Genomic DNA, 26,357 nt, shown 5'->3' on the forward strand with positions numbered 1-26,357 from the left:
TGGTAAATAGCCTTTCATGTTTTTTGTTTGTTTGTTTTGCCATTCATGTTAAAAAAAAATAGACCAACCGAGGATCAAAAAAAAAAAAAAAAGAAAGAAAAGAAAAGAAAAAGAAAGAGAAGTATCATGAGAGAGATGAGAGAGGTTAATTTAGATGAGAATTTTTAACCTTCACTATGCATCAGAATCACCAGGAAGAACTTTTTTAAAATATGCAGATGCTTAGGTAGGTCCCACACCAAAAGTTTTCATTTCAACTGGCTTGAGACAAGACCCAAGCAACAGATTTTAAAACTCTACCAGGTGATTCCAATGTGCAGAGCTGAGAGCCAATGATCTAGGTTTACAAAGAGAGGCACAGATAGATGGATGGAGAATAGGAAGATAGATGATACAGATAGATGACATAGATGGATAAATTAGATAGATTGATGATAGTTCATAGCTTTTTGAAAGAGAGAGATAACAAGTAGGTTAGATAGACAACATATCTGAAAGTCTGAAGGAAGGGAAGAAGGAGGAGAGGAAAGTCAGGGAGAAGAAAGGAGGGAATTTGGAATGATGCTGTCAAATCAGAAATGAGCCATAACTCAGTCCCTAAGTGAACAAAGAAAAGAAGGAAATAAGAGTGAAAGTGGAAAAATAAAATAAAAAGTGAATGTGTCTAGCTAATGCAATGAAGTTTACAACTTGTCTCTTCTTTTTTTTATTATTTGTGTTTACAGACTGTACCCCCCTACTCACTTCACGAGGATACCTGTGCTGTCTCAAAAGTGAAAGAATGAGGAAGGACTGCTTAATAGGTAAACAGATTCCTTCTGGGGTGATGAAAACAGTTCTGTAGCTAAACAATGGCAATGGTTGCCCGGCACTGTGAATGTACCAGATGTCACTAAGGGTAGATTTTATGTTCTGTGTATTTTACCATAATAAAAATATACATTAAAGGGGACGCCCGGGTGGCTCAGGGGTTGAGCGCCTGCCTTTAGCCCAGGACATGCTCTGGAGACCTGGGATCAAGTCTCACATCGGCCTCCCTGCATGGAGCCTGCTTCTCTCTCTGCCTGTGTCTCTGACTCTCTCTCTCTCTCTCTCATGAATAAATAAATAAAATCTTTAAATATCTATATCTATATATATTAATCTATATATTAATCTATATATAGATATAGATATAGATATTAAAGAAAAACTGATTAAATATTTTACCAGGCAATAGGGATGAGTTCCTTATTGCCTCCAGTGCTAAATCTGTTCCAGGTCTCCTAGCAGTGAAGGCAAAAGAAGAAATCTGGCTGGTTATCGGGTTCCTATACCAGGGTCTCCCTCTCATTTTGCCCAATCCCTGCATCACACGATCAGCGAGTGCAAGAGTGAAGGTGAAGGTTGGGGATCCGTGGGTGGCTCAGCGGTTTAGCGCCTGCCTTCGGCCCAGGGCATGATCCTGGAGTCCCAGGATCTAGTCCCACATCAGGCTCCCTGCATGGAGCCTGCTTCTCCCTCTGCCTGTGTCTTTGCCTCTCTCTCTCTCTCTCTCTCTCTCTCTAATGAATAAATAAAATCTTTAAAAAAAGAGAGAGAGAGAGAAAGAAAAGAGTGAAGGTGGGAGTCCTTTGGAAGGTTTGGCTCAGCTGGGAAAGGAAGATTTGCAGCGCTGGGAGAGGCAAGTCAGAGCTCAGCTCCTTCCCCACCAGGGCAGTCCGCATCTGCTTAGAGCCTGTCATCAAACTGCATCTGAAGAATAGCAGCTCCTGCTCCGCATGGCCTCTGCTGGTGGGTCTGAAGGGCTGTTTGTTCAGCCTGCGCAGGACAAAATCAGCCCTGACAGTGATGGCCCCGTCGGTATTATGTAAGGGGACCCGGCTTACCTGCCCGTAGACAGACAAAGCGGATGATTTGACAGGCAAAACAGAGGCAGCCTCTTCACTCTCAGGCAGCCAAGGGGCTATTCAAAGCCGAGACCTGGAAGATTTTCATGAGGTGCTGACATATGAAGCCAGAATGCAGCAGCAACAAGGCAAAACTGACACCCCGTGCAGTCAGGCATGGCAGCAGCTCTGGGCATCCAAATGGGGCCTAAGGAAGCTTTGAGGATTCCCCACCTGTGAGAGAGAGACAGAGAGAGCCCAAGAGAGCAACTGGGGGGAGAAAGAGGCCCAACTTTCAGGCCTGAGCCTTCAGCAAACCTCACCTTTGCCAACGGCTCTTAGTATGATTCAACTCAGGCACCTCCTCCAGGCCTTTCTTATGGAAGCACCGGACTCAGGTGCAGAGAGCCAGGGGTACCTTGGTCCTTCAGTTACTGACAAGCCGTCCACAGGAGGGGCTGGTTGAGCAGCAGAGAAACACATACCAGGTGCCCACTGCATGCTGGGCATTAGCTAGGAGCTCCACTCCCAGGCACTGATTTCACCTTCACAGGAGCCCTGTAAGTACCACCCTGTTATCTTTATTTTGCACAACAGGATACAGTTCTCAAAATAGTAACTTGCCCAAACTCACACAGCTGGGAAATGGCAGAGCTGGGATTTGAACCCAGGTCTCTTCAGCACCCAAACCATGCTCTTTCTACCTAAATGGAGCCAGTGCACAAGATCCACAAGGCCCTGAGTCACACTTTGTTTTCAAAGTGGCACTAGCACCTCCCAGTTCTGTGATGCCGGTCATATCCCTTCCCTTCTAGGAGCCTCAACACATCTGCATCTGCAATGTGAGCTGCCGAGGCCAGGGGGCGGGGGTGCGGGGGAGGGGGGGGGCGGGTGATGAATAAGACAAGCAGTTGAGGATGCTTGGTTGTGGACTGGTGTTAGGTCAACATTGCTGAGCTTCTTCACCATGCTGCTGTTTGTTCTCAAAACTACCCCTGCCCCCGAAGAGGTTGCCAGAACAATGGGGAAAACGCTTTATCTAGTCCCCTCTCAGGAATCTGAAAGAGTATTCTCTGCCAGTGTCATGTGCAACTTGAGAGCAGAATTGCACCTGACTTGTCTACCCCCAAAACAGTCAGCACAGAGCCTGCATTCAGTAGGTATCCAGTAATGCTGTTTAATGAATGAATGAAAATGTGAATGAGTGGTTTGCCACAACACATCATATGTTGTGATGCAAAGAGCTGAGCATCAGACAAGGTTCTGGTTCCACCACTAATCACTATGTGGCTTTGGGCCACTCACTGGCCCTCTCTGGACCTCAGCGACCTCATTTATAAAATGAAGGGGATGAATTAGGTACTGTCTAGCAGCCCATGTCAATGTCAACTCTAGTTTTGCAGAATTAAAGGTGAAAAAAAGATCACACTTTCTGCAGCCCACCCTCCCCCCTCCATAAAAAGCTGAAGCTTTTTATGATCACATTTGAGGATAGTCAAGGAACCTTCAGCTCTGTAACCCCTGATTTGATCAGAAGCAGACCAGCAACATTCTCAACAGTCAGATCCTCCAGCCTATGGAACAGAGACTCGCTCATGTGTGCACAGTGCTTTACAGTTTGCAAAGCACTTCCCCTCCTTCCTGTCATTTAAACCTCAGCTCAGCCCTAGGAGGGAAACAGGACACATGTCACCATCCCATTAACTGACTACAAAACTGAGGTCCAGGAGGATTTCCTCCCTAGGAGGCATATGCATAAAAGCACCAGAGCTGAAATGTGAACCCAGAACCAACTCTTGATTCCAAATTCTACCTTCTTCCCTTCACACAGCTCACTTCTACACAGGTAGCAAAGAGGAGATGAACGCATTCAACCAAAACCAGTTTTGGAGAGTCACAAGTTTACCACCTGGGTGGAAAACTTCCCAGCATTTTAAAGTCAAATTTGGGGCAGATGGGTGCAGTTCACGGCTACCAGGTGGGCTCGTGGCCATGGAAAGTGGGCTGTGGAGGGATGCAAGAGTCCAAGCTGGTGCCCAGGCATCAGATGCCACTTCCATACAGCAGGTGGAAAACCTACATGCAGTCTCTGAATACTGAGATACCGAAATACTGAGATGCCCCATGGATAAGCAGCGAGAGCCCAAACAACCATCCCCACCCCTACCCATGCTGCCTGCTGTGCATCCATTCTGATTGGCCCCCGCCCTAGTGCCAACGTTCTGATTGATCAATACCCCTGACTTATTGGTTTGGGTTAAAAAAAAAAAACAGCTTTATTGACATATAATAGATATACAAGAATAGCAGATATTTAATCCACACTTTTTGGTGAGTTTGGTTATATGGATATACTGATGATACTATCACCCCAAAGTAACATACATATCCATCTCCTCCAAAAGAATTATTGTACTCCTGTGTATGTGTGTGTGTGTGTGTGTAAGAACATTTAACATGAGATCTACCCTCTTAACAAATTTTTAAGTGCATAACACTACATTGTTAAGTGTAGATACTATGTCCCACAGCAGAGCTCTTCAATTTACTTATCTTGTAACTTTATACTGATTGAAAAACATCATGGTTGTTAAGTATGTTTAGTATTACTCCATCTGGCTAGAGAGATGATAGGGAATCTCTTAGTGCTTCTCATTCATTTTGAGTGTGAGAGTCCTTTTCTCAAATTCCACAGTTCTCAAAACATGCACACATACATGGAAGGTAGATATACTTTTATGTAAGCATTGAGGAATTCTATGTCCCAAAAAAATGACCAAAACTTCAGTAACATCTGTAGATAGATTTGCATTTTATTTGTGACACAGTCTTAATCCAAGACCTATGAATGACTTCATCAATAGAAAATGCCTGGTGCTTTTAGTGACTGGAGCAGACTTTGCAATGTTCTCTTCCATAGGGTTCTAAGGTTGCCAACCAGATCCTCCTCTTCAATTTGATAGCTGAAGAAACTAAGGCTGGAGAGAAGATTGGACATTCTCAAACCCACTCACTACTTGGAGCTAAAACTTGAAGTGGCATCACGTTCAAGATTTATGGTATCCACAGGTTATATCAGGGGCTGCTGACTGGGCAGAGGATATCTCAGGTTGGGCCACCTGGGGCTTCCATTATGGGACAAAAATCATTCATGGAGGTAGCCAGAGCAAAGACCTACAGCCCTCTTACTGAGTGAGGTCAAACTTACAGAGGCTACTCCAGGCTGTTAGACTTAGGGAAGATGGGAGGTTTTGCAGTACAGCTCAAACTACAGGGAACACCTAGGCTACCACAACTAGAGACCTGAGTGATGAAAGGAGCCACACTTCTTACTGACCATTAGAACTTGCTCAGAGAAATCTTATTGACCCTGAAGGCAAAGGACACTGAGAGGCAGAGTTGGAAGTGTATTAACACACTATAAATATACTAGGGAACTGTGATGAAAGGCCACAGGCTCTGGCAAGAAACAGAGGGAACTCAAACACATCTCAGGTATATAGTCTTGGCCAAGTTTTGCTTAACTTCTGAGATCTCAATTTCTTTTTTTTTTTTTTAAGGTTTTATTGATTTATTTAAGAGAGAAAGAGTATGAGGAGGGGGGGAAGTGGGAGGAGGTGCCCTATGAAGGGCTCAGGACCCTGAGATCACAACCTGAGCTGAAGGCAGATGCTTAACCGATTAAACCATCCAGGCATCTCCTCAGATCTCAATTTCTAAATATGTAAATGGGACTGTTCTGAGGAATGATTAAGTGAACTAATATATATAGCTCCTATTCAAAGCCTGATATAGGTACCTTAATTCAACAAATGTTCCATTTCCCAGAATAATCGGAACGAACTCCTCCAACCTGTAGGAGAACTACAGTCTGACAATCAGTTTAAGAACCACTACCTTGTTCTGAACAATAATTCTTTCCAATCAATTCGTTTTTCTTCTGTCCACTTTTCCAACCCTTTGTTCTTTTACCACTTTTCTCCGATTTTCCTATAACCAACCAGCATTGCTCCAAAGCAATCTGAAGCTCAGGTGGGTCAGTTCTGCTAGGCACACCCAAATTTCTGACCCATAGAAACTGTGAAATAATAAATGTTTGGTGTTTTAAGATGCTGATTTGGGGGGTAATTTGTTACACAGCAATAAATAATATATTATTATTATTGGTCATGAGGGAAACGCAAACTAAAGCTACAATGTGATACCAGTACCTACTCACTAATAAGGGTAAATTTTTTTAAAGATTTTATTTTTAAGTAATCTCTACATCCAATGCAGGGCTGAAAGTCACAACCCCAAGATCACGAGTCACATGCTCCACTGACTGAGCCAGCCAGGCACCCTTAAAAATGGTGAAATTTTAAAAGACTGAACATATTGAGTATTGGTAAGGAGGTAGAGCAACTAAAACTCTCATGCACTGCTAGTAGAAATGAATGAAATCCAGCCACTTTGTGAGAAAAGTTTGGCAATTTCTTAAAAATCTAAATATACACCTACCATCTGACCTAGACATTCCTCTCTTAGAAATTTACTCAAGAGAAATAAAAACATTTGTCCACACAAAAACTTCTACCCAACTATTCATAAGTTTTGTTTGTAATAGCCAAAAATGGAAACAATACAAATGTCCATCAACAAGTGAATAAACAAATTGTAGTATATCCATATAATAGAACACTATCTTATCAAAAAAAAACTTATTTTTTAAAGATTTATTTATTTATTTATTTATTTATTTATTTATTTATTTGAGAGAGAAAGTGAGTAAGAGAGAGAGTGTGTGTAAGAGTGGAGGGGAAAAAAAAAGAAAAAAAAAGAGTGGAGGAGGAGGGAGAGGGTGAAGCAGAGTCCTCACTGAGCAGGAAGCCCGATGTGGAGCTCAATCCCAGGACCCTAGGATCATGACCTGAGCAGAAAACAGATGCTTAACTGACTGAGCCATCCAGGCACCCCGCAAAGAAATTTTTAAAAAGAGAATTGGCTGTTGACATCACAACCTGGTCAAGAATCAAAGTAATTATGCTGAGCAAAAGCAGCCGGACAAAAAGAATACAATGTGTTATACAATTTATATAAAATTCTATTAAATGCAAAATACAGTGCCATAAGTAGATCAGTGATGGCCTATGGATAGTGGCAGGATAGAGCAGATAAGCAGTCCAAGGAAACTCTTAGGAGTGATGGATATGTTAATTACCTTAATTGTGATAAGTTGCAAGGTATCTTGGAGATATCTTGGTAGCAATATATTAAAAGCCATAAAAATGTTCCTGTCCCCATAAATCTCACTCATAGGAATTTGTTTTAAGGATATTTCAAAAGAAATAAAAAGTTCTTTACACAAACAAATTCATAGTCATATCACCTATATCAAAGATATTGAGAACTACCTGATTGCCCAGTGAATGTGACAGGGTTAAATCAACACTAGACCATTTCACTCATAATGATAGATGAAAAATGGAAAGTAAGGGGCAACATGTAGTTATGTTTACAAAATAATACAAATGTGTTACAAAATAATACAAAATTGTACATACACCATGATTACACCTATGTAAACATACATACATGTGCAAGAACACAAAGGAGATAAAAACCCAGAACAGGGATCCCTGGGTGGCTCAGGGATCCCTGGGTGGCTCAGCGGTTTAGTGCCCGCCTTTGGCCCAGGGCGTGATCCTGGAGTCCTGGGATCGAGTCCCACGTCGGGCTCCCGGCATGGAGCCTGCTTCTCCCTCCTCCTGTGTCTCTGCCTCTCTCTCTCTCTCTAGGTCTATCATAAATAAATAAATAAATAAATAAATAAATAAATAAATAAATAAAATAAATCTTTAAAAAAAACAAAAACCCCAGAACATAGGAAAACCTAGCAGGTGAATGAGCTATAACTGGCATGTGAGTGACTTTTTATTCCTGTTGTCTCCTGTAATATTACAATGTTTTCATAACAGTTTTTAAAGTATCTCCTTTGTTGGTTTTGGCTCAGTCTCCCAACTTGGTGATTATTCTGAGTCTTGCATCTATCAGCTACCAGCATCAGCACCTCAGCGTGGTCAGCCGCAAGTTCAATCAGCTTGCCTCCTATGTCTTCTAAATCATGGGCAAAATGCCGAACAGAACTACAGTGTGATGTGAAGGACATGCTCTTTTCTTGGTGAAAATCTTCCATTGATGTTACGTCTGTTTAGGTTATTTCAATACCATAAATGACAGAAACCCAGTTCCCAAGGGAGGAGTACTAGGAGGTTGTCAGCAAAGGGAGCCTGGAAAAGGAGGTGGAGCTGCTTACCTGAATGTGGACCATCTTAATCATTGGGTAAAGCCAATGCCAATCATCCCTGTTCAGAAAGCTGCTTCAACAATCAGCGGCAATTCCACAAACAACAAACAGGAAATAGTAGGCATCTATGAGGAAGTTAGAACGTTGAAAAAGGAAGAAATAGAAGTCTGTGACAGGCTTCACTACTGTGTTATTCCACTGACGCAGAGCCAACTTCTAGCCGTCCATTTGGCCACACTAGCTGGGGCTAGTTTGGCCTGGCCAGAGCTCAGGGAAGACAGAAAGCCATACACATCACCCACAGAAGGTGAGACCCCCCCCCCCCAAAGGATGCCAGCATCAGTCTCTCCCCTCTTTCCTACTCTTGGAATATGTCCAAACACACATCAAAAGGGCAAACCCAGGTCCCCTAACCAGCCCCGAGGCCCCTGGAATCCTATCCTATGGGTGGAGCACATGGACAGCTTCAGGACTAAACAATATGCCTTTGAATATACCCAGCCCAGTGCTGAAGCCCTTCCCCAACCCTCCCGCCAAAAGGTTGGGCTAGATTTGTCTAGCCAGAAACCAAGGCTGCAGGCAAACCCAAGGTCCTAAGTTTCACCTTCCTTCATGTCCTGCTTATCACCCTCAAGACCTCTCATTCTATAGCCACACAGTCATTCCTTAGCGATCCAGTGCTCTGCCCCCAAAGCCCAGTTAGTGACAGGTCTGAGACTTGCTAGTGTCCCAATACATTCATGTATTTAAAGTACATAAAGGGAAAAAAAAAAGTACATAAAGGGTTTAAAACAGTATCTGCACATAGAAGAGTATTGCAATATTAGTAAACTTCACAACTCTTATAACATCAGTATCATCCCCATTCTATAGATCGAAAAGTTAAGGCTGAGAATGGGTAAGTGGCCCAAAGTCACACAGCTAGGAAGAGGCAGAAATAGGACTTGACCCTGGACTCGGTGATTTTTAAGTAACTGGCTCTCATAGCAGGGCTCCATCGTGCCTTATGCCAGGCCCTGTGCTGGTGACCTGGGTGCCCAGGTGGATGAAATCCCAGTTCCTGCCACTAAGGAGCTCTCAGAGAAGAACAGAGACAGTCATATAACCAAATCATTACACCACAAAACATATGACAAGTGCCCAAATCCAAACATGCTGGGGCAGGCTCAGAGAGGGAGTGTTTTACTTACTCAGGCAGATAAGGGAGGACTTCCCAGAAGAGGAGACATTTGAGCTGAGGTGGGGTTGGGGGTGGGGGGGAGAGTTGGCTTCCCCAGGCTGAGGGCACCACTTGGTGGAAGTACTGTGAAGCTGGGAGCAGTGAAGACCAAGGGAAAGAGGAGGGGTGGGAAGGGACTGCATTGTGCAGGGAGGGCCAGGAAAGGGGCACTTGATCTCGCCTTGAATGAAGGGGAGCCATTGGGGATCTTTAAGCAGCCAAGTGGCCTGGTTTATGCAGACAGGACAGCAGGAGTGGCCTGCTGAGGACTGTTTGGAGTCTTAGACTTGTTGGGATGGCTGGCAACAGGTAACCCTGTGTTCCCTCTCCTCAGGCTCAACAGAAGGGAGGGAGCAGAAGGCTCTGAGAGGCATGTGGCCAGAAAGGCTACGGATCAGGACTCCCACCAGGTGCAGCATATTCCTGGCTGCACATCTCTCCACCCCTTCTTGCCATGGCCCACACCATCCTCGGGGAGGGAAGACACGGGTGTGGGCAGCCTGGCCCTAGCTGAAGTGTGCAAGCCCCCTCACTTCCCACCAGCCGACTCTCTTTGGGAGTGACTTAATGGATGTACCCAGAAAGAGAAGACAGACAGGTGGAGGCCTACTCACACACAGAGGCAGAAAGACAGCTGGTGACACAGAGAGACACACACTCCCAGGCCGCTAGATACACAGAGGCCTAAAAATGCCCTAAGGAAAGAGGCCAGAGGAGAGCTGGGCTGCTACCCATGCCCCCCATGGTGCAGTGTCTTCCACAGCCTGCCTCACACCCTGGGCCCTGGGCCCTGAGCCCTGAGCAACCAGCCAGCCAGCGGTGCTGGGTTCCTGAGGACTTGCCTGAGGCAGGAGGCCCGGCTCTAATCACCCCCAGCCCCACACTCAGCCCACACCCCGGACCTGGATGGAGTTTAGGGCAAGTCACCCTGATGGGCTCCAGGGCTGGACTGCAGGAGTCCTCAAGGATCTCCATCTCTTTCCTAGGCCTCGCCTGGCCTGGAGAGGGGGAGCAGGTCCCCGTCTGTTCCCGTGTGCCGCAGGTGGCTGAACTAGAATGCTGTCTAGTGCATTTCCCCTTTGAGGGGAAAGGGGAGTAATCATCAGCCCTTTTGAGATTGTCTTGCAAACCAGAAACTCCGTCTCTGACATAAACATCCGTAAGTTTCCGTGCCCATAGCAGGCTTCTCCGAGTCCCAAGGCAGCGCATGGAGCGCGGAAAGCGTAAGAACCCCGGGCCCCGACGATCCCCGGTGTGCCGGAATCTAAGCGCCGCGCGCCCACCCGCCACCCTGGGAAGACCCGGGGTCTCGCCCTTGTCGCCACCTCCGACGGGGATTCGGGGATTCGGCTCTCGCAGGAGAGGCCACCGCCAAGCTCTCGCCAGCCCGGCCCCGCTGGCCGTGAGCCGACGGGACCGCACGCGCGCTCCTCGGTCCCTGGCTGTTCCGGGAACGCTCGCCGAGCGCCCAGAACAGGTGCAGGAGCTGACCTGGGGCGGGGGCCGGGGCGGGGGCCAGGGCGGGGGCGCGGGGCGGCAAGTCCGCGGAGCCGCCCGGCCCTTCTCGCTGCGCCGCGGCCGCTGCGGAGCTCCGCGCCCCGGGGACTCGCGGGCAGGGCTGGGAGAAGATTCCGGGGCAGCGGCTGGGAGCGAAGGCGCTTCCCGGGGCGAGCGGGGAGGCTGGGGGCGGGCTAGCCCAGCCGGCGGCAGGCCGCACGAGGCAGCCCTCTGGGCCCAGTTCCCCCCATCCGTCTCCGAGTGGCAGTAATCCTGCGTTCGCGGGTTCAAGCGAACCGGTGGCTAAAGTGTTTCAAGCCGCGCGGCCGGCACCGAGCCCCGGGGGTCCCCCAGCCGCGCCACTCGCGGAAAAGAGGCCACACCCGAAGGGCCTCGGAGTCTAAAATCCCTGGGCTAAGCTGCAGAAAACAATTTACTTTAATTAACAGCTACTTCTTCCGGGAGTGCGTCTTATCTCCACCCAAGAGTGAGAATGACTTGACTTTCCCCCTGCAGCTCTCTCTCTCTCCCCCCCCCCCTCCACGTCCAAGTTTCGCCCTGAAAACAATTGAAAAGCGGAGAAAACAATCACGGATCAGAGATGTGTCCTACTCCATTCTCTCGACTCTCTGGAAGAGGGGCGACAGGTAGGGGAGCCCCCACTTCACAGATGGGGAAACAGGTTTAAAAGGGAAGCAGGGGGCTCAATGCCACTGGGCCAGTAATGAGCTAGTTATAAATCAGAGCTCTCACTCCGCACCCCTGCAGCTATCCTGCAGCTATCCTCGGCCGGGCTCCCTGTGACATGGGACCCCTTTTGTGGCAGTGTCATGTCTGATGCTCTCTGAAGGCGCCGGACAGCCTGCTGACCCTGACTTGTCCCAGAGTAAACCAAACAGAGGTCATTGTGTTCCCGCTGTCCCAAGATTCTTGGATCTGATCTGCAAGCATCGTGGCCTGAAGTTTCCATTGTCACTTGATAAGGACAGTAACCTAGGCCAGGAAATATGACTGGGCTCTGAGAGCCCAGGGAAAGATAGAGAAACTGTGGGTGCTGGAGGTAAGGCGCCCTAGACCCCAGTTTCCCTTTCAGCATGCAGCCTCCTCTGCAAGACTTCAAGCATCCCTTTGACAATCTGGGCCTAGTTTCCTTCCAACTTATATTTCCAAGATGTCCTTTAGGGAGAGGAGCTAGTTACCTTTGCATCTGCATGAGGGGCATCTGCATCAAGGGATATGAAGGAATTTCCCGTAACTCCACGGATCCCCTCCTTTATATTTACGGACTCTCTAAGGGCGCTTGAAAACCGAGGGCACTTCAAAACTAAGGAAAGTAGTTGTAGGGAGAAGAGTTGCAAGGTCTTCTGCAGATGACCAGCATTCCTCCACTGCCCCTAAAAATTGAACATAAAATAGCCTTTGAGGTTTTTCCAAAGGTGTATGCCGAGCATAGGCTCAGGGCTGAAAGCAGGTGCAGAGGAGATGGAAATCACCCAGCACCCGCCCACATCAACACCAACGCACCCCTGCTAAACTAGGAAATAATCTCCAACGGGCTGGAACCCACTCTGTGGCTTTCAAATGGTTCTCAGAGGCATGTGCTACCCCTACAAATGTTAACAGACACTGCACAAGAGAAGAGGGAGGACTTGACCAGAGACAAGCAAAGAAATGCCCTTGCATGGAGGGGGATCTGTTTGCATAGTTTTGATCCAAACAAACGATAAACCATGCCAATTCATTCATAAAATCATTTAATTCAAATTTTGCATCACGGATTTATAGAATCTTCAAAGTATGGAATTTTAAAATGTATTATTAGAATAAAACATCTACAGAATAGGATCTTTAGGATCCTTTGTTCATGAAAATCTTGACCTCAGGATACTAACACTTGCTCTGATGTACAGGAGTAGCTCTGTAGCAGCAAAGTCTTAGAAAAAGGAATCAGAAATCTAGAATAATGGGTTCACAGACACAAAATATTGAGGAACAAGAAATCCTGAGACGTGAGGCTTCTAACCATAGTCACTGGAGCTTTTAAAAGTAAAGAATCATAAAGTCATGGGACCTATCATTAAAGCATACAACCAGGAATATCATAAGAATCATCAAAATTAACGTCTTTGAGTTACAGAATAGTGGATTCAGTACTGACATTATTTTGTAATTTGGATCCAGCACTAACATTCTGGAATTAAGGAAGAAGAGAGGTGTGGATTTATGGGACCCAAATCTTCTAATCAGACATTCCTAGATAGAAATTCAAATTAAGTAATATATACCTCAGAGCTATGAAAATATCTAAAAACTAAAGAAGCTGCAGTTCCCAGTAGTGGCATCATATTTTCAGGAATAAAATCTTAGTCCCAGCATCTCAAAATATGAAGAATTCGCTTTTACATTTTGACCAGAAGCTTATAGGAATATAATCACACTCAAAGAATTTAGACTTCTGGTCATAGACTCTTAGAATTACAGATTATTTGATTTGTGGAAACATGTTAGGATAGTGATCCAAAATTAAAAATTTGAAAATCTGAATCTTAGAACTTTGGAAATAGAGAGAACCACAAAATCCAGTGCTGAAAGATTGCTATGATGTAATCTGGCTAAAACAACAACAAAAAAATTTTTTTAACATTCTTTTTTCCTGTTGCAAAAATGTAACAGGGTGAAATCCGGATTTCCGCATTGTCTTTACTTTGGAAGGCGAAAACGGAGTTTTGCTGAACGAGTGAAAAAACCCCTCTCCAATCGTCGGCGCACCCATCCGCCGAGGGAAGTCTTCACGCAAACCGTGCAACTGCTTCCACACTCGGGTCGGCGGAGCGAGGATCTCTGCCTCTTTCCTCCGCAGGCAGCTGCCCCAGTGCTCGGCCGGGCTGAACCTGCAGCGAGCCCGCCGCCACGAAGGACGCAACTAAAACCCCCGAAGGCCCGGCCGCCCGCGCCCTGGAGACTCGCTCCGCCTCGCCCTACACCCGCAGCCGGCGGGAAGCTGCCCCGCGGCTGGAACCCCTGGAGTCGGGACCAAGGTCCGGATTCCTAAGGACAGAAAGGGCCTCCGAGGTCCGCCCTCTTGCCCCCAATTCACAGAGGAGAAAACTGAGGCCGTGCCTCGAAGAAAAGGACCGGCCCAAGGTCTCCCCGCGCAAGACCACAAAGGGAACCCAGGCTAGCGGGGCGGCCGCCGCAGGGAGCCTCGGGTGAGGCCAGGGGGGACGCCCTGCGGGATGGCTGGAAACGAACTCAGCAAGAGGGTCCCCTCTGCCGGGCCACCTGGAGCACCCACACCTGGGCCGCAGCCTCTGCGGGAAGAGACTGCTCGGCTGCCCCCCTGGGGGCTCCGGGAGCCACTTGGAGCCCTCTGTGGCCTGGGCGAACTGTAGGAGGTGGCCACCACCCGAGGACAGAAGCCTAGCCTTCATCCTCTTTAAGCTGCACGCTGCCTTCCGCCACGTAGAGGGATCCTGGGTCACCCAAAGACAGGGGACGGGGGCGGGGGGTGGGGTAGTTTTCCCTAAATATTGGGTGCGGAGGCGCAAACCCTCCGCGCAGTCGAGGAACCTGGGACCCATAGAGAGAAGGTGGCTGCCTCCCGCCCGGAGCCGGCGAAGCGCAGTCCTAACAGAGGCGCAGGTGTGAGCCCCGTTGAGCGGCAGAGTCGCGGCGAGGCCAGGGCAAGCCACCTCCACGTCCCCTACCGGGCCCAGGCATCCTCCGCAAGATGAGGGGCTGCATGGGCAAGGCGCGAGGCGGCTGTGGCTGGGGTGTGAAGATCATCCTTGAAATAGCAGCCAGCTGCACGGAGCTCTCCCCTTCCCCGCCGTCTACCCCACAAGAACCAGGCGCCCCCTCGCTCGCTCCTCCTGTCTCACCCTCCCCCGACCAAAAAAAAAAAAAAGAAGAAGAAGAAGCAGCGAAGCGAGCCCGTCCTTTTCACCTGCGGGTCCCAGCCCTCGGCAGAGGCTGGTGAAGTCCGGAAGCGCTGCGTCTCCCGGGACAGTCCCTGTCCCGGCCTCAGTGTCCCCGTCGGCGCGCAGGGGAGGCCAGCCCGGCGAGCTCTCGAGCCCTCCCCGCCCTGACGTTGCGGGGCTCCCGCCTCGCCTGCACCGCGGCTCCCACCTGCAGAGGTGCGCCGGGCCCAGGGGGCGGGCGGTCGGGGGGCGGGGGGGGGGCCGGGCGCCGCCCCACGCTTCCTGGCGCCTTTAAGGAGGAGAAGCCGGCGGAGGGAGGAGCCGGTCCGGGTGTGTGCAGGGGAGCGCCTCGCCCGCGGTTTCGGCGGCCGCAGGCCAACGCGGAGGAGAGAACAGTGGCCGGCCTACCCGTGCCCCTCGCCGCCTCGCGCTCCGCAGCGCCGCAGCCTAGGCAGCCCCCGCGGGTGCGCCTCCGCCCCGAGGGCCCCGGCCTCGGGCCCCCGCGCCCGCACCTCCTCCGCGCGCGACCTCGACGGCCGGCCTGGTCGGCGGGAAGCACAGGCCGGCTGCAGGCGCCCCCGCACCGTCCGGCAGCAGCGCGCACCGGGCCCGGCCCCGCGCTCCGGGACGCGAGCGGAGCCGTCGGTGGGCGGGACACTCCGCGCCTCTCCGCAGGCCGAGGGCGCCGAGCCCGGGCGCAGCCCTGCCGGGGACGCCGCGCTGCGAGGAGCTCCCCGCCGAGGGCCCGGCGCGCAGACCCGCCCCCGCCCCTCGACAGCCGCGGGCGGCGGGGACGCCCCGGGGCGCGCGGGACGGCCGCGCCATGACGGCCGAGAGCCGGCCGCCGCCGCCGCAGACCGAGGCGCTGGCGGCCGTGAAGGAGGAGCGCGGCGAGCCCGCGAGCGGGGTCCCGGCGGAGGCCGCGGGGCGCGGCGCGGGCGGGCGTCGGCGCAAGCGCCCCCTGCAGCGCGGAAAGCCGCCCTACAGCTACATCGCGCTCATCGCCATGGCCATCGCGCACGCGCCGGAGCGCCGCCTCACGCTGGGCGGCATCTACAAGTTCATCACCGAGCGCTTCCCCTTCTACCGCGACAACCCCAAGAAGTGGCAGAACAGCATCCGCCACAACCTGACGCTCAACGACTGCTTCCTCAAGATCCCGCGCGAGGCCGGCCGCCCGGGCAAGGGCAACTACTGGGCGCTCGACCCCAACGCCGAGGACATGTTCGAGAGCGGCAGCTTCCTGCGCCGCCGCAAGCGCTTCAAGCGCTCGGACCTCTCCACCTACCCGGCCTACATGCACGACGCGGCCGCCGCCGCCGCCGCCGCGGCCGCCGCCGCCGCCGCCGCCATCTTCCCGGGCGCCGTGCCCGCCGCCCGCCCGCCGTACCCGGGCGCCGTCTACGCGGGCTATGCCCCGCCGCCGCTCGCCGCGCCGCCCGCGGTCTACTACCCCGCGGCGTCGCCGGGGCCGTGCCGCGTCTTCGGCCTGGTGCCCGAGCGGCCGCTCAGCCCTGAACTGGGCCCCGCGCCGTCGGCGCCCGCGGGCTCCTGCGCCTTCGCCCCGGCCGGCGCCCCCGCCGCCCCCGCCGGCTACCAGGCCGCGGGCTGCGCGGGGGCGCGACCCGCCAACCCCGCCGCCTACGCGGCCGCCTACGCGGGCCCGGACGGCGCGTACCCGCAGGGGGCCGGCGGAGCCCTCTTCGCGGCGGCGGGCAGGCTGGCGGGGCCCGCGTCGCCCTCCGCGGGCGGCGGCGGGGCGGCGGCGGCGGCGGCGGCGGCGGCGTGGAGCCCGCGGTGGACTTCTACGGGCGCACGTCGCCCGGCCAGTTCGGAGCGCTGGGGCCCTGCTACAATCCCGGTGGGCAGCTCGCAGGGGGCGGCGGAGGCGCCTACCACGCTCGCCACGCGACGGCCTATCCTGGCGCGGTGGATCGGTACGTGTCAGCCATGTGAGCCCAGCGCACGGTCCACAGCTGACAGTCGCCTCGGCCGCCCCCACGAGCCGAGTATGCCCGAGACCTGAGAACTGGAGGAGGACTGAGAGCCCTGCGGACGGGACCGGTGCATCACAGGCAGCCGGTTCGCCTTGGAAATGGGTGGCGGTGGGGAGGGGCAGTGGTGGCCCGCGGCGCGGACGGGGACAGAGGGGCCTCAATAAGGCGAAGCTCCAAAGGACGTGCCTTTCTGACATTCTACTGGGGAGGGTCCCTGGCGGTACTGGCGCGGCCTAGTGCCTACACCGGAGTCTAGGACCCAAAGTGTGGGGAATCACGTCTTCACTCTTCACTCTAACCTGTGTTGCAAGAACGCAGGGCCTTTTTGACACGGTTCGGCCTCTTGTGCCTTTGATTAGGTTACCAACAGCATCTTCCTTAAGGTGAGGAGGATGAGTTTGCAACAACAACAACAAAAAAGTGACTTCCCTTCTTTAAAAAACAAAACAAAATGGAAGAAGTCTCTCTGCTTCGCTTGACCTGGGGCTGGTTTTCCCTGCCTCTGAGAACTGCAGACCCAGCTCTTAGTCTGGACCTCAGCCCCACATCGCTACCCAGTTTCCATCACCCACACCCCGTTTCCCCATGTGTTATACAAGAGGGCTGCAGGATTCAACCCCGGTCCTTAAGGGCCTCATCATCCTCCATGCAGCCCTGCATATTTGGCAGCATCCGGTGGGCCACCCAGGGCCTAACCTTATTCCCAAGAACCGGAACAGAGCTCATGGCAAGCACCTAACCTAAAGTCGCTGGATTGGTTCCAGGCAGCAATTATGTTATAATTTCTCGAATCTTTTGAGCATGATGTGCTGATCATTTGGTAGCTGTTACTGCTAGGTCATAATTTGGTTTTCCAATGAGACAGGTAAAAATAAATTTATCCACTGTCCACTCTTTGATTTCATTAAGCAACCCTGGACCAAATTGGCAAACTAAAATACAAAGAGATGACAGGACTCGGGGGAGCTCTTTGAGGACCGGTTTCAGTTTGTTGAGCTGGCTCTTCCCGTCTCTGGCACCCTCTACCATACGAAAAGGAAAGAGAAAAATTAATTGGGGTTGTCAGTGAAGTAAGCTTTAGAAAGAAACTGGATTTTTAACTTTGTTTTGTATCCGTTTATTTTAAGCATCAAGCTGACCAAAATCAGAGAAAATCCAACCTCTTTCTCACCTTTCTCTTGAGAAATCTTGTAAGTTTTTATCCTGTAGTGAAATTTTCCAGTGTTCAGAGGCTCGGTGTGCAGCTTTCAGATCAACCTGAGGGTTCAGATGAACTGTTTTAATAAAAATCTTTGATCAAGTGAGTTCTGGCAAGAGAAACTCAGCCCCTTTCTGTGTAGTTAACTTGACAGGGAAGGGTTGGGGGTTCTGTTAAAAAGAGATTGAAAACCATTGGTAATTTTTATTTTTAATTTTGGGAATTACGCTGTCTTGTTCACAAAGACGTGTGAATGTGTTTCTGTCCAGACGGGTATTTGTCTAAATCAGCACTGTCCAATAGAAACATAATGCAAACTACAAATGTAATTTAAAATTTTCTAGTAGCCATATTAATAAAATAATAGTTGAGATTAATATATTGTATTTAACCCGATATATCCAAACTATCATTTGAACATACAATCAATATATAAATTTTGGAGGTATTTTACTTTTTTATACTAACTCTTCCAAATCTGGAGTGCATTTACACCTACAGCCCACCTAAATTTGGACTAGCCGCATGTCAAGTGCTCAGTAGCACTATGTGGCTGATGGCTACTGTATTGGACTCTACTGGTCTAGATGTTAGTCTCACCTGACTTCACTGGTGGTAAATGACCATTGAGGCAGGAGGCAGCTGGAGCACTGACCTTGCCGCCAGTGGGTCCAGGTTCCAGATCCAGCCCTGAGACCTTGCAAAAGTCTAGGCGTTGGGCCTCTCTCCTCTCCATATGCACGCTTGCAGGTATGAAATCTGAAGGTTCTCCGTGTGCGGTTGGACAGTCTGGCTCTCCTAGCCCAGAAATCAAGATGCCTAGCCTAGTTAGTAGTAGCCAGAAAATTGAGAGCCCTCCACCCAGAGATTTTTGTCCTTGGAGCCAAGGTTTTGGGCTGGGGAAGGGTGGTCTCTACACCCAGTTAGTGTGGGAGTTGACCCCCTTTTCTGTTTTTTAATTGCCAAGTCCAGTGCTTTGGCCATTAACCTCAAGTCCCTTTTCCTCCAGGGTCCACATTTGTGAATGGACCTGAGAGTCCTCCTAAAAGGTAAAGGAGACAGGAGAGGTGAAAAGCTCTGTGAACTATCAAGTGCTGGGCACTGGAGGGAGAAAAGGTTTTAATTTGTAAAGCGCCGCCAGATCCCGAAGCCTGCTGGAGCGTCGTGGTATGTAGCTGGGGGAGCGAGAGCGATGGGGTGGGAAAGTGCACGCGTCTTCGCAACCTCGCCACCTCCTCTCCGTTGTCCCCTAGGACATCAGGTGAGATGATGCCTGAGGTGGGGGTCTGTCCCCGGGGGGGGGGGGGGGGAAGAGGGGAGGCCGGGAGGAGGGAACTGGTTGTGTGACGCGCGAGCCAGGCTGGAGAGACTGGGAGACGCGAGAGGTTGGGCTCGAGGCGTTGTAGACACCGCGGCCCCGAAGCGCGAGCACCACCCACCTGCCTGGAATGGACGCTGCGCCGGCGAGGGAGCGCCGCTCCGGCTGCAACCACGGCCCCGGTCGCGGGCGGACCCTGCAGTCCGCGGGGCTCTGGATCTTGAGAACATTTCTCTGGAGCGTCTTGGAACATTACAACTCCTAAGAATCCCCAAACCGTGGAACAGCCCCCGTCTGGGGGCTCAGGGACGGGAGATGAGTTTATCTTTATTTTTTTTCCTTCTTCTTCCTACTATGAAACTAGAAAAATCGTTTTCCCCTCTCTGGGCCCTTCACCCCCAGCGTCGTGTGCAGGCGCCCCGGGGCTGTGCGTAATTAGATGCGTTCTTCCCTAATTGCCCAAGGCTCGTTAGAATTCGCCCCAGAGCTGTAACATTTATTTTCTTTCAAATTAACTTTGCTTGCAATTAAGCTTAGGAAACCAGCAACAAAAGCAGACTTGGCCTGAGGTCGTTTACTACGAAAATGAATCAGGGAACCCTTTCCCCAATTTAAGGGGAAAGATTCTTGCGGCCAGCATTTGGGGAGAAGTGTCCGGGAGAGCAGAGAAGGAAGGGGAGCAGGAAGCTGCTAGCGGTGGATGGAACCGGCTTTGGCCTTCTTCCCCATCTCCGTGATTTGTGTATCGAGGAGCATGAGTAACCTGTTGAAATAAATTCGGGACAGTTTGAGCTGAACTACACACTCCTAACATGAAGCTAATGTATATAGTTACAGTTTACCCAGCAGGGTTCATAAACATAATCTCATTTACTAAGAACTTTGTGAGAATTTTCTTTTATTAAAAATTTTTATTACAAAATTGTTACATCTTCATTGTAAAAAACAACAACAATAACAAAAAGTTAGAAAGAAATTAAAGGAACCTATAGTTTGCCCAGAGAAAGCAAGCAAACACTTCAATGAGTATCTTCTAGTTTTCCTTTTTGTTTTTGTCTTTAGTATACAGGAAGCCTACATCTCAACTTTTTCACTTAAAGGCTATGAGATCTTGAACAAGTTCCTTCCTGCACTGAGTAGGCCTCTTTTTTTCACCATCAACAAAACCAGGTGGTGGGTCCCTTTTACTCTTACATTCTCGAACTTCTCTGTTTTGGGTCACTTGAATCACGGATGCAAGGGCCAGGATGCCCTCCCTGTCATCTTATTTAAGAGACTGAAGCCCTGAGGCCTTGCAACTCCAAGTATGTGCCACAGACCAGCTGCAGGGGCAAGCCCTGAGAGCTCACTAGAAATGCAGAATCTCAGGTCCTACCCCAGATCTCCTGTACCAGAACCTGCATTTCAGCAAGACACTCAGATGATTCACATGCCCTAGGCAAAGAGGCAGAAATTTAGAGAAATGGGGGGGGGGGGGGAATGAATGATATTGTCAAGATCAGAGATCCCAGAGAAACATCCAGGAGCCTCCTGTTTCTGACCAAGAACCCAAACCAGTGATACAGTGCTGCTTCAGGCTCTGGCTGCACAGAGGAGAGGGGCTGGGCTGCAAGGGGAGAAGGCTGAGGAGGAGCACTCATCTCCTCCCTGGGGTGTACTTTCTGAGTCTTGGAATCCAGCCCTAGAACCCTAGAATGCATCTCACCTCGTGTCCCCAACTTTATGGGTGATAGTGACATGGCACCTTCTACGAGGGTGTACCTAAAAGCATCCTGAAAGCTGAGGTGCCAGTTAGAACCAGGGCAGGAACCCAGGCTCCTGACACCTAGCTGAGGTACTTTGAAGATTTGGGGTTCTGGTCTCTGTATCCTCTCGGCAGCAGTCATTGCCCAAGTATGTAATAAATTGGCCTCCGTTCCCTCAGCTCCAGCCCCAAATCTGGGGTAGTTAGGAGTTGAAGAGAAAAATAATGCTCTCTTGTTGGGACACAGTAGCCAGCAGGAAAGGGCCCCTATATAAGTCTGTCCTGGCCAAGGGATCCTCCAGTAGAGCTTTTAAGTACCCCCTTGGACAGCCCAAGATCCTGGACATTCTAATGAATCCTTTCCTGCCTCAAGTACACACCTTTCAGGAGAATTTGGTTTTCATGCTCATTTTGTTCCTTCGAAGAACTAACTCCTGGTAACTAAGGAAAAATCATCCCCAGTGAAAAGCAGTTCAGACAGAGGGCATGTCTCATGAAGAACAGGGCTGGAGCCCAGGATCACATACCAACTCACTGGGGGAACCAAGACTCTTATCTCAGTGCTCACATGAGTTCTCAATAATAGGAATACTGTGAGTGTGTGTCGAGCTTCTATAGAGCTAAAGCAAGAGCACACGATTTACCCAAGATCTCAGAGCTGTAAGTGTCCAAGCTGGACTAGAACATACGCCTCTCCCAAGGGACATAGTATTTGATTATCATCTTAATAAAAACCAATGTGGAGATGGAAGTAACCAGATAGGAGTGTGGTAAAGGTGGCTGCTGGGAGCTGGGGTGGACTGCACCTTCACTGGGGCCTCCATTGGATGAGCGGGTAAACTGGACAGGGCTGGGTTAAATAAATAGCTTAGAACTACCTAGAGGGAAAGCAGTGTGGCTAGTGCTTCTCAGCCTAAACTGAGCAGTGAAGTAAGTTAAAAACTGAACTGAAGAAAAAATGGGGCGGACAGGTGGGGCAAGGGAGGATAGGAGTTCCTTATCAGGTTTGCTGTCTGGTCTGTCCCTGCACTCTCCCCAGTATCTTCTCTCCCCAGCTGAGGCCAGAGCTGACCTTTGCAGAGCCCCTGGAATGGCCTTGGCAACTCCACCTCAGAAGAGGGTGACTGCTCCCTACAGAACTCCCCGTACCCCTCTGTCAGCCCCACAACCCCTCTTCTGCACTGAGGCTCAGATTTCCAGCTCAGCCCAGGGTTAACCAGGTGCAGAAGCACGTAGTCTGGGAGGCCCAGCGATCAACTGTCAGCCCCTCCCAGGGTGAGGAAGAAATTGGGAAGCCAGAATCAGGGTGGATCTCAGCCCTGGTGTAGAGCACTGGCTTATCTTGCTATCTGAGAACCTGGAGCGGCTTCTCCCAGGAGTGTGGGCAGAGCCAAGCCTCGTGGTTTTTCAGGCACAGAGAGGCACTCAGCAATCAGAGATAAAGTGTGAGAACCACAGCTTCATAGGGCCCAACTCTCCCTCTACCCTCCCCAGCAGCCAGCCAGGGCCTCTGCACAGGGCTTCCTGCCGCCTCCCCTCCATTTTGCTCCCCTCACCAGGTTCACTTCCTGAAGCCAAACTTCAGTCCTTTGGGAAAAAGCCTTTTGATGTCTACAGCAGAAAGCCCAAACTCCTCCCCTCTGGCACTCAGGACCCTCCATGATACCTATGCCAACCCCTTTCCCAGCCTCCCCTTCCCATAGCTACCTCTAGGCTCCAGCCAGTGCACCACTTTCTGTTCCCCAGACACCCCTATGTGTTCCTGTCACCATGAATTTGTTCTGACCATTACCTCTTAACCTCATGCTATCCTGGGACTTCTAAGGCCACTAACCCAGCAGGAGCCTCCACCATCTTTCTCCTGGATCACAGCCTCCTGACAGGGCTCCCTGCTCTCTCCACTGCTTCCCTCAGACACTCCCCTGCCTGCAGCCAGTGTGTGACCCAGATCAAACATCAACAGATCTTGTCACTCTCTCACAGAGGTCCAGACCCCAGGACCAGGGACTGAGAGTAGGAGCATGGCATGTTCTTGAGCAGTCCTGTGAAGGGTTTCTTACACTACAGGAAAATTAGGTTCAATATGAGCATTTTCAAAATTTTCCCCTCCCATGTAACACTTTTCTTTTACTCTAAATTTTCATCAAAGCCTTATACAAACTATTCAACCTGTGTGAAATGTGATCTGCCCACATTTTCTCTACTATGGTGCTCAAAAGAATAGTATCCTATCATGGGGATTGGACACAGGGATCTTGATGGCAGAGCTGAGAACAGTCAAGTGGAACATGTTGAGAACAAACCTACGGTGGAAACTGAATGGAAATAAAACAGTACACGCTCTTTCTGACATATTCAAAAAAGTATACCAGACACAGCTAGTTATCTCCCCAGCCATCTTACCCCTTCTTTGCTCATAAGACCCTGATTTTGTCCAGGTTTCAGTTGGTCACGTGTTTTAGGGAAAGTCTTACTGCTTGGAGTACCCCCTGGGTTCAATGTGGATTTGTCTACAGTAACCGAGGTGATAATTTCATCACTCTTGCCAGGAATTACTTAGAAATGGCCACAGGATACTTTCCAAGCCAATGAGATACCCAGAAAAGTGTGCTGAGAGCTTCTAAGAAACATTTCTTTGTTCTTAAAAAGAGACAGGGGAAGAGAAATAGTTATTTTCTTTTTCTGAATGCTGTTTCCAGTGTGACTTCTGGAAGTGGGGCAGCCGTGCTGGACCTGGAGGGGGCCAGCCTAAGAAAACAAACCAACCTGCTGAGGATGGCAGGGCAGAAAGATGGGAAGAACTCAGGTGCCTGACGACATTGCTGAGCCGCTGAAAGAACCCATGCTGGAATGAGTCATTATAGCTTTGGCACCTGTTGTTAGAGATAACAAATGTCCTCCAAACTTAAGCTGCTTTCCTTAGTCTTTCTGTTACTTTTTTTTTTAAGATTATTTATTTATTTATTCATGAGAGAAACAGAGAAAGAGGCGGAGACACAGGCAGAGGGAGAAGTAGGCTCCATGCAGGGGGCCCGACGCAGGACTCGATCCCGGGACTCGATCCTGGGACTTGATCCTGGGACTTGATCCTGGGACTCCAGGATCACACCCTGGGTGGAAGGCAGGTGCCAAACCGCTGAGCCACCCAGGGATCCCCCAGGCTTTCTGTTACTTGCAGCCAACTGCATACTCACTGATAAAGAAGGTGATCCTTATGAGGCGGGGGAAAAATTGATTCTTTATTCCCTTTGAGATTTCCTTTGCTATTCCTATAAACTTGCAGCTGAAAGGTGATTTAGTTCTATTCACATTTTACCGTAGGAGAAACCAAGGACTTGAGGAAGGTAACTCGCTGTGGTTGCACAGCAAGCGAATATCTTCGACCCTCTCTGAGGCTTTCTTGTACCATCACTGTTCCCCAACTTCAAGTGGCTCGGCAGTGGCAGAGTTGAGCGTTTGTAACCCTAACATTATGGAGCGTGGCTGTGTTCAGGGTGTACCAAGCACTTCCACACATGTTATCCTTTGAACCCTCACAACTGCCCCGGGAAGCAGCAGGTTTCAGCTGCATTTTTTCAGAGGAAGCAAGTGAGGTCCAAGAAGAGAGAACAAGCTTGAGGTCATGTGATCCTTTGCATGGGAGGGACTCAACTCATACCTACAGCAAAATGAATCAGATGTCTGAGGACTTTTCCTCCCAGGATATGGGAATTGGGAGACTTGCCTGTTGGTTTTGATGGGAGCTCCAGGGAAGTCCTCTCTCTTTGGGCCTCTGAGTGGTGTAGATCCTTCACGCGCCCCTGACTTATCTCTACAGGGTGTGTGAATTTAAAGACAATGTCTGTGAAGAGTGTGCCTCTGGTTGCTTCAGATTTACAAAGTAGGATGGTTAGTGCTAAAGCTGAAGGGGACTGGCTGTTGCTTAAAATGAGCCCTACCATGACAGACTGTGCCTCCTGCCCCCCAACCCCTACCCTCCCAGCTCCAGCCACCATTGGTCCCACCAAGGTGCAGGCTACAGGATCAGGCCTGGAGTTTACAGCACACCTGGGAGAGGCTGTGGGCAGCTGGGTAATTTCCAAATTAATTGTAGGAGAAACCTAACAAAACAATCTACAGGCTGAGCGTCCTGGGAGTGCTGCCGTGAGACTGACAGCCTGGAATCCAGCAAGCACAATGCTGCCCAACCACAGACAGTAGGGCCCTTCCTCCTTGGGGGGAGGAGGGCTGACTTCCTTCCAACAGGGGCCCGTCTGGGCCTGCAGCCCGCCCCATAGCACAGCAAAACCCCAGAACTGAAACAGTCTTTCCACCCAAGTCCCAAATTACAATTAACATAAACAGCTTTCCCAAAACATTACTGCAAGGTTGACTGGCCCCGTAAGTTATATGCCCTAGCAGAAACCTCGCTTTGTCTTAGCAGGGGGGTTTCAGATCTCATTTTGAAAATTTTCTCCTGAATTCATCCTCAGGAAACCTGGGCTGCCTCCACTGCCTCCTGTATGCTATACGTGCATGCATGAAATGAACCTGGAGTCTATGGTGTATTATTAGTAACAGTCCAGTCTTACCAAAGTTTGGTACTTTCTTGTTTTCTGATCGGCTGCCTACTTTTGTCAGAAAAGTACTGCATCCAGTTCTGGCTCCGGCACCTAGACAAGTCTCAGCCTCACCTTCTCTAACAATAAAATGGACACAACACTGCCTTCCCTCTCTAATACCAATCACAGTGGCTAATATTCAGTGAGCTATGTGGCAAGCATGGTTTGTTGCTTTCTAGTCTCCACAAACTCCCCTGGGAGATAATGATCATGAACTAGGAAGTGAGGGGATCAGAGTTTGAAGTCAGGCAGCAGAGCTACTAAGAGATAACACTGCATCATAAGGTTCCTGGTTCTGAGAGAGGCGCTATTCACCTGTCCACAGCCACCAACTTTGTGTGTGATCTTAAGCAAGTCCCTTGTCTTCAATAGTCTCATCCACACACTGGGCAGATATGTGTGGCTAGAGCAATCAGGTGACTCCCATTGTCTCTTTAGTATACATTTGGTGAATCTTGAGTCCTCCTCCCCTGAATATTAAATGAGGATGGAAGCACATACTGTGAAAGTTTTTGACAATTGTAGTGTGATAGTTTATTTCCAAGGCCTTCTGTGTCATTATTTCATAAAGTCCTCAAAACAACCCCAAAGTGAGTGAGATGGGGGAGGTTTTACTGCACTTGTTTTTATAGCATGAAGAACCAAAGCCCAAAGAGAAGTCACCGGCAAGTAGGGTGGATCCCACACTAGACTTGTGACATCAGGCTCT

At 50.3% G+C, this 26,357-nt stretch overlaps 1 protein-coding gene across 1 annotated transcript; it reads left to right on the forward strand.

Moving 5' to 3' along the window:
* Window positions 1–15,470: 15,470 nt before the first annotated feature.
* FOXE1 (forkhead box E1) lies at window positions 15,471–20,225 on the forward strand. The gene is given in 2 exon segments (XM_025433123.3): window positions 15,471–16,537; window positions 16,540–20,225. Coding segments are annotated over 2 exon segments (1,131 nt in total). The 5' UTR covers window positions 15,471–15,613; the 3' UTR covers window positions 16,747–20,225.
* The last annotated feature ends 6,132 nt before the right edge of the window (window positions 20,226–26,357 follow it).

The sequence above is a fragment of the Canis lupus genome, chromosome 11, assembly GCF_003254725.2.
Source record: "Canis lupus dingo isolate Sandy chromosome 11, ASM325472v2, whole genome shotgun sequence".
Taxonomy (NCBI): Eukaryota; Metazoa; Chordata; class Mammalia; order Carnivora; family Canidae; genus Canis; species Canis lupus.